We start from the raw sequence: 10,309 nt of genomic DNA, 5'->3' as shown, positions 1-10,309 counted from the left end.
TATATCTGGTGTGACGGCAATGACAATATTGTAGCTAGTAGTGATTGTAGCAACTATGAAGGCATCATGCTGTTGATAACAGCCTCTGAAGAGGAATTCATACATTATCACTCCACACCTTTACATGCTTAATAAAAGAAACGGCTATTGGTTTAATCACTTTGAGTGGCAGATCATCCCTCAATGAAGAGACCAAATGGTTTCACAGGTCCCACCACTTTGGCAAATGCTGACCTTTCACTTCCTGACACAGCAGTTGTATTTAATACAGCCACGCGCCCCTGGCGACCTCCCACACGCACACAAAGATGGTACACAGACACACAGCAGTGGCTTTGTGTTGGTTTTAAAAAGTACTTGTAAACCTAAACACACTGAAAAGGAGCTCTCGAACACGAGTGGGAACACGTACCCCAAACACACATGTGCCCAACTGTAAAGAACCAACGTTGAGGGAAAATAAACATGTTTTATTCTCAGTTATGTGAAGAGACAATGCCAAACAGAAAGAATCTCACGTGACATCAGCTTTTTCTTTTATTTCAAAATATTCCCCTAACAGGATGAAAGTCAGAGAATCCCAGAGGGTCCAAAGCCAATAGAGCCGTCTAGAACAGATGCACCACTCATTATTGCTATGTCACTCTGCTGTAGGACAAGGCGTTCATGGGGAGAGGGTTGTGGGATAGGGGAGGGGGGACAAAATGAACAAAAGTTAAACACAGAGACCTACAAACACTTTCACTCCAGCACACACACACACATAGGAAAGGAGCAATGTGAAAAACAGTAGTGGTGATACTAAAAACTAGGATTTTAAAAAGCTGCAGATGTTCTCCATGGCGACATGGTTTCTCGTTGCTCTGCATTTTAACAGTTGATTCATGCTGCAAAGCCCCCACTTTAACCATCAGGAGGTGGTGGTGGGGGGGGGGATTAGGGCATTTCCTTATTAATGGCAGATTGCCAGTAACGGTGATCATCTTTTAAGGAGGAAAATAAATATGAACAAAGGCAGAGCTGGTTCAAAGGTCGTAACAGTCAAGTTTATGGCCCCCCTTCAGGCAAAACAAAGAACATCTGCAGTCGTCTGATAAAACCACGGCATTCTGCCTTTCTGTTTCGAAGAGGCATTTTGTACTCTATAGCCATATGGGATGGAGGAAGGGGGAGAATTGAGCAAAAAAGTGAGAGTAAAGGAGAGTGAAGAAGTGGGGCGGGTCTGCTGGTCGTCCATCTTTACTATCACAAGTCTAAAAAAAAGAAAAAAAAATCAGCATGGTACAAAAATCGTCAGTAAAAAAGATGCTTCGCTGCCATGGATCTGGAGGGGACGAGCCGGTGGACGTGCCCGTGTTTTACGCCTTCTCCTCAGTCGCTTCCTCTGCTGCTTCAGTTACCTGCAGGGATGAAGAGGAGGAAAAACTTAAGACAAAGATCCAGCTGTGATCACCACTCCCTCCAAGGCACGCAGGATGGGATGTGATCAACTAACCTAGAAATCCCAGCCAGCAACTAAGTCTCAACTTAAGTTTGTCAAGACTCAGTAGCTTCTGTTCAAACCAAATTCACTCAGTTTACAGTTTAATTCAGCAAAATCTTGTCTTCTCATTTTTTTTCCATTCCCAATATGGGATTATTTTGTTAGGAGTTACACAAAATCTCTTTTATAAAGCATTTTGTTTATCTGTATGTATCCTAGCTCCAAGCAACTAACCATGCAACATGTGCATAAATATATCTACAATATAATACATTTCCTCTAATGATGATTTCCAGCTATCGTAAATCCATTTACATTTTTTAAAACGTAAAAGGATGTTACTTCACATGGCATCCTCAATAAAACCAGGCCACCTCATCTTGTGACTCAGTCCAAGAGGTTAGCCATTAGCTCTGCATAACAACACCTGAAACTCCCCATGAAGCTGCTGCAAGTGTGAACACCAACCTCATGTCAGGGAGAAAACATGCACGTGACGTTTTGTGTTAAACATGCTATTTAAGTGTGCAGAAAGGCTGACATTTTGTTGTCAAACAGGTTTAAGCTGCCAATCTTTTTAGTCGTTTAATATTGTATCTTCACAGTGAAGACAAAATTATGCTTAGGGATGGAACAAGCAAAAATATGAAATGATGTAGAAAATGAGCCAAAAACTGGCATATAATGATTTAAAAAGTCCAATTCAGTGGCCCCTTATCCCTCTATTGTTGGTATTCTAAGCAGCAAATGAAATTATGCTAAATGCCTCTGGGTGCTAACTGAATTTGTCCAAAAATCAATCAATGAAATAAATATTATGTCAAAAACAGAAAGCAAACATACATTACCCCAAATGCAAAGCTATTTTTCAACAGTTCAATTCACTTTCCAAACAAAGCCTCACATTTACTCATTCATCTCTCTGAGTGGCTGATTTTCTTTTTTTTTTTTTTTATCTCGAACTGCCACTTATTTGATTTAGTTCCACTTTAATTTAAGATGTACAAAACCCTGGTAAGGACTTGTGCCAGCTCATGATTAAACATTATCTTGACAAGAGAATCTAATCTGTCCATTTTGAAATCTTACTACTTCCTTTGCCTGGCTACTGGAGGAGCCAATCACATTTCACACCACAGCAGCAAACCCTTCTGCTAAAGTAAAAAGTTGTCCTTGGCCCACTTTGCTGCACAGCGGAGACGACAACCTCACCTTTTCTGTTCAGCCACTGCAGTTTCTACATGGCATTGCTCTTTAAAAAAAACACCTGATAAACACAACACTTCATAACACACAGATTTTTATTCTGTTAAGATGATTTAGCTGTTAGTGTCAAAACACACAAAAACCAGATGGCAATTAGACATTGAACCATACCCTTAACTCTGACAGTCACACTCTGCCCTCTCACTGACATCATGGAGGGAGCCATGCTTCTGATGGAAGACACGCTGACAGATGGACGAGACACGTAGATCTGTGTGTGTGTGTGTGTATGTGTGCGTGTAAGTGTGAGGATTCATACATGTAGGCAAGAAGCAGATGTGATTGTGGAGTATATATGAAGGTGTAGTTAATGTGTGGGAATGTTCATATTTACAGAAACATTGACAAAATTTGGGAATAAAAAAGATTATTTTCTTATCTGTTCTTGAATCAATAAGTTTTTCATATCTTTAATTTTCCTTCCCTCATACCTCATTGGCCTTGGTCTCTCCATTCTGGGCGGGACCGTCCTCTTTCTTTCCCTTGGCGCCGCCTTTTTTTGGCTTCGCCCCCTTTTCGTCGACCACCTTCTGCAGAGAGAAAAAAAAATATGCAGTGCATGGAAACTCAAAAATGGAGTACAAGATGGTTCATACTAAAAGTTTTCTGTATGTCAGCTACATCACTTTCTATATATGCAAGGATCCATCTTCCATACTTTTGTTTCTATTTTCAAATAAAACTTAGATGCAAGTAATAGGAAATAAATAAACAAATTTTCATTTTAAGCTATACTTTCAATACATAAAATCAGAATAAATACACCTGAATTTACAGATTTCTGAAGATGACAAATAAACCCTAAATAATATACAAGCCTGTAAAATAAGCATGCATGCAAAGAGTTTAACATCCAGCAGCTGTGGTAATAAACCGTTTCTAATTCTTGTAAATGTCTGCAGATGTAAACAGATGTTTAGGCATTGCACAATCTTAAGTTTGACTGTGTGTTCTTTACCTTCACGATGGCCTTCTTGGGTTTGGCCTCAGGCTTGGGTGGAGCAGGTTTCTACAAGCCACACAAAAAACAGTTGAGAGTGCTTTCAGAGTTCATAGCTGTTGGAGAAATAATAGTTTATATTTAGTTCCCCCTCCTTTCCTCACTTGCAGAGCCATTTCAGTACTGTTAAAAATATTGTTTTAGCCACAAGAGCTGCTCAGCGAATTCATTCTGATGAACATGGTGCTCATGGAGGTTTGGAATGTCTGCCCTGGATTTTACAGTAAATATAATGAAGTGCTTGGATTTTATTTCCTAAGCAACAGGCTCTGACAATAATCTCATGCAAAGTTGTTGTAAAATCTGCAGCCTCTAATAGCAAACATCAATCACCCTAAAATGATTTTATCAGATAGGTATGAATTTTAGCTGCTCACTTTATGCGAATGTGCTGCAGAAATTTTCCAGGCAGCTGAGTGTGGACCACGTTAGCCTTAAGCAACAAGCTACAGTAACACTGCTGTCACAAAATTAAATCATGTGATTTTTGTTTCTGAGAATATCTTTAGAAACACTGACAATGAACATGAGATCTAAACTCAAAGTAAACAATTAAGCCAAAATAAGCAGTAGTGGGGCTTCACAATTACAGCTGTATAAAGAAAATGAACATTTTTAAGATAGCTTAGAAAATGGAGAAAGACTGATGAGAAAGTCTTTTTTTTCCACCCATATGAAAATGCAATAGTAAGCTATAAATAATATCAGTGCTGGTTGGCTGATATAAGTGTCTAGCTGTTCAGATCATTCGCTGAAAAAAATAACAAATTGTGTAACATGCTAAAAGTTACAGATGATTTTATTTTTGTCATAACCAAGTATTTCCTTCTACTTTACTCTGGAGTTGTGCCTGAGAATAACTCAAATTGAGAACTCATGAGCAACTCTCTTGTTGTCTTGTTATAATATGACAAGACAGCTGCAAACAATTCAGACACTGTCTAAAATTCATGCCAAAATGACTTAAGACAAAGTGTCTCGCTCCAGTCCTCACAGTCTGCAACCCTGTAGGTTTTAGTTGTCTCCTGGATCCAACACAACTGATTCCAATTCAGTGGCTCTCCTCAAAAGCTTGTTGTCAAATTATAGCCCATGTTGACCTGTTAATCTTATTTAGGTGTGCTACAGCTGGAAACATCCAAAACCTGAATAACTGCAGCCCTCTAGGACTGACTTTGGACACCATAGATTTAAAAGAACCTTTGAAACAGACTACTGAAAACCCCCAGAGTAATAGTTAGCCTACTGTTTACATGGAGTACAGCGTCTAGGTGTGGCTTGTGCAAATGTGCCTGTAAAATTTGTTCTGCTAATAAGAAACAAGCTATAATGAGCTCATAAGAAGCTCTAAATTTGCTAACGGGCATTTTTAACCTTTTGACAAATTCTAGCTCGCCACTAGCCGTTTCCAGCCTATGAGCTACAAAGCTAACCACGTTAATGGCTGTCATCTGTTTCACATAGACTGTAGCTAAAGCTTGCTATACACTTTGCTAAATCTTTCTGTTAGCATATTTGTTAGCATGTTTTAATTTCATGTCTACTCCTCCTCACTGTATTATACTAGAGCCTAACTGCCAACAAACCAGGACTAGTTAAGATAATTTGCTGTTTCTGTTATAAGGATAAATTAAATAATAGCTGTGACTGTAAAGCAACTGATTGTGACTTTACGTTAACCTACGCTAACTAGCAAGAGCAATTTGTGACATTTCCTCCACTCATAAAATTCCGCTTTTAGTCCTGGAAATTCTGTGTCCTCAATATTGTTAAATAAATTGCCAACGGCTGCTTAAAGACATTAAAGAGGTCTAAAACATTGTGAAATATGGAAACAAAATCACCAAGTTGGCAAAACTGAAGTGAACTAAATGTTAGCTAGTAGCAACTATCAATACACAGAAACTTGTTAATACCCCTGAAAGGTACCTCCAAAGATGGCCCCTTTTTTTTGTAGGTGAATTATAAGAACTAAATTCCTATATAGTTCAAATAATTCCCTTTGTAAAGCTTTTGTTAATGCCAACCTCTGCTAAAGTACTTTCTCAACATGAGGAGAATCATGTAACTGTGGGCAGACAATTCCATAAAATACATTGATTGGTTGCACATGCAAATGTAGCACTGGAACCACCCAATGCAAACAGAACCAGAAAAAAGATATAATATTGGTAGATGATGCAATACAAGAAACTCTCACCATTAAGAGAGTTTATCAGGCAAGTGACTATTTATCAGGCAAGTGACTATTTTTGAGCAATTTATTTTCTTTCATTTTCAGCATAAAACATTCTTTTTTTTTAAATGTAACAACAGAATAGAGGTCTTGGTACATACCAGAAGGACATTTTTAGGATAAAATGTCTAATTTCAAGGTATTTCATTGAGTGCTCTATAAAGGGTTAACCTTTGAAATGAAACAAAACACCAAAAAAAAAAAAAAAAAAAGTTTAGGGTTTAATAAGCTTATATGTGTGTGTGTGTGTGTGTGTGTGTGTGTGTGTGTGTGGGGGGGGGTGGGGGGGGGGGGGGGGGGGGGGAGATACAATATCATGCCGTATTGGCAGCATTGTATGGGAGAAGCATGACACTTTGGGAACAGACAACAGCTGCATGTTTTATACATAGTAAAGTGAGCATCTGGTAACAACATTTTGTCACTTAGCAATGTTCAAGTTAATCACACTATGTCAATGAAACAAACAGGTGTTTTCAACATGGCTTCCTCTATAAAAAAAAAACCCAAAACAGTAGTGATTTTTTTAAGTGAAACTTATGTCAACTAAGAGACATTTTCCCAAAATGTCATGCTTTTCTCCTTAAGTACACATGCAAATGTACAAATACATGCAAAGAATCGGTACAGACGGTTGAACATGCAAAGTGAAATACACACAGAACATGTGGCCTGCATGGCAGAGCTGCATGATCACATAAAAATAACACACATTGGCTAACATGCCGATGATCCATTTGCTAGATGGCATTGCCACGGTTGGTGTCTATGATCAATAGTTCTGTTTTTTTTTAAAACATTTTAAGTATATCTCATCTTTCATCAAGACAAAACTCATTTATTATTGCCGGTATGATGACATGATTTGCATTCATTTATACCAGATCATTTTTCCAGCATGCAGTCCTGGATATCAACAATGTGCTGTAGCAGGCCACAACAAGAATGGTCAAAGACAACAGAGAAAAAACACATACCAAGCCAGATCCAATCCTCGGGGAGCATGTTTATGGAATTTGTAAGTGCTGATTGCCTTGATCAAATCCATAAACTTGGTGAGGACTTTACTCTGAATCATGGTGATAATATGACACTATGATGAGGGACTAGGAGAGGAAAGAGAGGACAGCGACAGAGGTGAGGACAGGGAGGGGAGAACGAAACTTACCGCTGACAATCTCTCTGACCTTCTGGTGGGCTGTTGGAGCAAAGGATGAGCAATATGACAGAGGTAGAGAAATGACAGAGAAAGAGATATCAGTTGTACTTGAGGAGGGCTGATCTTAAACTAATCTACTTTGAGACTGATATAAATGATTAACCTGTCATGTGCCTAATATTCTCTCACTTAAATACACACTTGTCAGTGGAAAACAAGAAGAAAACAAAATACACGGCATGTTAACACACACACACCTGCAAAGCAACACACAAGTGCACATAAAACGTTTACCTCTTGCTTTGTGACTTTGGGGGCTTCCTTCCCCTCAGGACCCTCTGGAGACTATAGGAATTAAGCAGTGTTGATAATTTCCTTAATTATCATCAGTAAACAAAAGCCCAAAGTACACATCTGTTGGCCAATATTGTATCATGAATGAATTAGCATGGCCCCAATATCTTTTTTCCCAAATCTTTCCTATAAAAGCCCTTTCTGCAGCGCAAGTTGTCACTTTAATGTGTGAAATACATTTTCAGAAACATTAAATTACATGCATATAAAAATTTATCACATCATAAGAACAAAATACAAGAGACAAATTCATGAAAAAGCCATTAAAATGTCTCAATCATGGCATGCTTTTCTTAAATTGGAATGAGTGAGATGAACCCAGTAGGGGCAGGCAGCAGTATCTTACAACTCTGCAATTGCCAAGCTTAGATACAGCTTTAAATAATGTACCAAATTATCAAGGTTAATTACATGTCAGTATGTATTCATTTCAGCCATGGCAAAAATTTACTTTAATATTATTCCTTATTGTGCCATTTTTGGTATCTGTCTGTGGTTTCTTCATTTAAATCAAAAAATTTAATTTAAGTCATTTTTAGGTTCTATTCTGTTTTATTGAATTAAATAATCTTTTTTTAAATTAAATTATTCAATTGTTTTAGTTTTTATGGTTAAAATAACATATTTTGGGGTTTTGAACTGTGGGTTAAATAACAACAGTAATTACAAAATAATTAGCTTTTTTGGAAACAATGACAATACTTTTTTTGCCCCAACAATTTTCCTGTTTCAATTGTACAAACTGGCCATTTTATGCAGAAATGGTTGCAAAATTGTTAATTAATTATAAAAACTTTGTTAATAATGTATTTAATAAATTCCATAGACTAATACCACCCCTTTGCATTTGGTAAAATAATACAAATCAGGGATCCAACAGTAAAGCAGTAAAGCAAATTTCACCCTCAGTGATTCAATATTCTTATATTCCAATAAAAGCATGTGACTATGTCATGTCCTTAAATCAAAATATGAACAACAGCTAAAACTCTGAACGTAACAGAATGTCTAATCATTGTAACACTGGTAATGATTCTTATTTTCTTATAAAAGCTTATTAATGTAGCATCATTACGAATAGCCATTTGTCAAAGCTGCACCTAATTAGCTTAATTACCCACCAGGTACAAAACTGTGATTTGCCAGCATATGCTGATAGTATAATATTGAGGTCAAGCCAGAAACTCTGGTAGTTTCCATTTTAATAACCAAGGCATTTTGCGTACAGTCCAAACAAATCAAGTCAAGATGGGCTGTACTTCAATTTATATGCGGTTATTAACTAAAAATGCGGTTTTTTTGTCCATGACACAGTCTATACCGGCTGCAGGTAGACAAGGACGATGCACAGGAGAGCCCACCCCCACTGTGGAGGGGGTGGCGGGGTATGTTGGTTTAGCCTGCAGGTTGGCAATCGCATCATTTGCATGTGGGCGACCTCCGCCCCAGGAGGCCCCCCATTCTCTGTCCTCAAAGGAGAATCTGCGCAGACAATAGCAGATTTTAGGTGGCAGAAAAGCCAGTTTCCATGTACGCGCAGATACAATGACCCCTGGACTTCGACGTGCAATTCTGTTTGGAAAGAGTCGCGGCCTCTTTTAACACAGAGGCGATTGTGTCTGATTCCATTTCTTTTATCCCTTCTCTTCATCTGGATGTGCGTTTTTATTAACGCCAGCCATTTGGAAGCACAGGAGCTAAATTAGGCTGGAATTTTGCGCCCTATCTTGATTCCCACCCTCCAATATTTTATGTAGCATTATTCAATAAATGAGAAGTCTTATATGCCGGAAACGCGCCCACACGTCTCCCTTGGGATTTACGCGTCCATCCATACAGCGAGCCTGTCTGACATTCACCAGTGCGCACTGTGGACAGGGAAGTGGCAAACAAAACGACCATAGGAACGGCCATGGAAATGAACCCAGAGGGATTTATAGCGTGTAAGGGGGAATAAAGTAAAAAAAATAAATAAATTAAAAAAAATATCGTCCAATCTATCTTGTCATGTGGGTAAAACAGCGCTCTTGTTTAAAAAAAAAAAAAAAAAAAAAAAAAAAAAAAATCTTAGAAGATTTGCGGGGCGAAATACGCTTCCTCAAACTTTGGCATCACATCACCTGCCTCGACGTCGCCGCAGAAATCGCCCACCGCTATTTTTTCCTCAAATGCAGAGCTGGAAAAAAAACTATAGTGAACTGTGCAGCATGGCAGCACCGAAACTCACCTTTCTCTTCGGCATTTTACGCGTCAGTTATTCTCCACCAAGCTCGGGAAAAACGAGGTCAAGCCCGAAGCGCCAAGGGAGGTGAATTTGAACTACCTCGAAATACTGGATCAATATCTAAGCACCTTCGATAATATGTTGATTATATGCACTCCCCAAAACTCTGTACCTCCCACAGCCATTGGGTGGAGGGGTCAAAATCCTACACTGTGCTGACTCCTGATTGGCCCAGCTGGTTTGTATGTAAATAAGAGGGTTGCGGACATTGGCCGACGTTTACTAGAGCCAGCCTGCGGTTGGCTGTGCGCGGTTTGTGCGCAGATCCCACTAGATGGCGAAGGCTGAGAGGGAAAGTGAGACAGGCCAATAGAAGCTGGGCCTGGTCTCGGAGGATCTGGGTAATGTAGGAGAAAGAAAAAGAGAAAGGGGATCGATGTACATAAAATACAAAGGACCAGAAAAACGAGCACAATTGCACAGTATCAGCTATGTACGTGATCCAGAAAAGCTGGCGGGCATTGTGTCTTGCAGGGTGTCCCCTACTGTAAATAACTAGTAATCATATTCTACATTTCCTTTTGCTA

The 10,309-nt window shown here is 38.8% G+C and overlaps 1 protein-coding gene across 3 annotated transcripts; it reads right to left on the bottom strand.

The window, feature by feature from the left end:
- Positions 1-526: 526 nt before the first annotated feature.
- On the bottom strand, positions 527-9,895 carry hmgn3 (high mobility group nucleosomal binding domain 3). Of its 3 annotated transcripts, XM_079255529.1 has the most exons (7): positions 9,726-9,895; positions 7,439-7,489; positions 7,154-7,183; positions 3,708-3,758; positions 3,181-3,279; positions 2,861-2,960; positions 527-1,400 (listed from the first exon to the last, which is right to left on the bottom strand). In XM_079255529.1, exons 1-7 carry the CDS (start codon positions 9,738-9,740, stop codon positions 1,393-1,395), a joined length of 354 nt encoding a protein of 117 aa, XP_079111655.1. In that variant the 5' UTR covers positions 9,741-9,895; the 3' UTR covers positions 527-1,392. The 3 variants fall into 3 exon arrangements, with proteins under 3 accessions (XP_079111655.1, XP_079111657.1, XP_079111656.1); XM_079255531.1 differs by lacking the exon at positions 2,861-2,960; XM_079255530.1 differs by lacking the exon at positions 7,154-7,183.
- Between the last annotated feature and the right edge of the window lie 414 nt (positions 9,896-10,309).

This window comes from Telmatherina bonti, assembly GCF_933228915.1.
Source record: "Telmatherina bonti genome assembly, chromosome: 16".
Taxonomy (NCBI): domain Eukaryota; kingdom Metazoa; phylum Chordata; class Actinopteri; order Atheriniformes; family Telmatherinidae; genus Telmatherina; species Telmatherina bonti.
This window is presented reverse-complemented; position numbering and strand designations above follow the sequence as displayed.

Coding starts and splice junctions, on each gene's coding strand:
- hmgn3 (XM_079255529.1), bottom strand. Junction 3,759..7,153: donor GGTCAGAGAGATTGTCAGCG/GTAAGTTTCGTT, acceptor TGTGGCTTGTAG/AAACCTGCTCCACCCAAGCC. Junction 2,961..3,180: donor GAGAGACCAAGGCCAATGAG/GTATGAGGGAAG, acceptor ACACACACACAG/ATCTACGTGTCTCGTCCATC.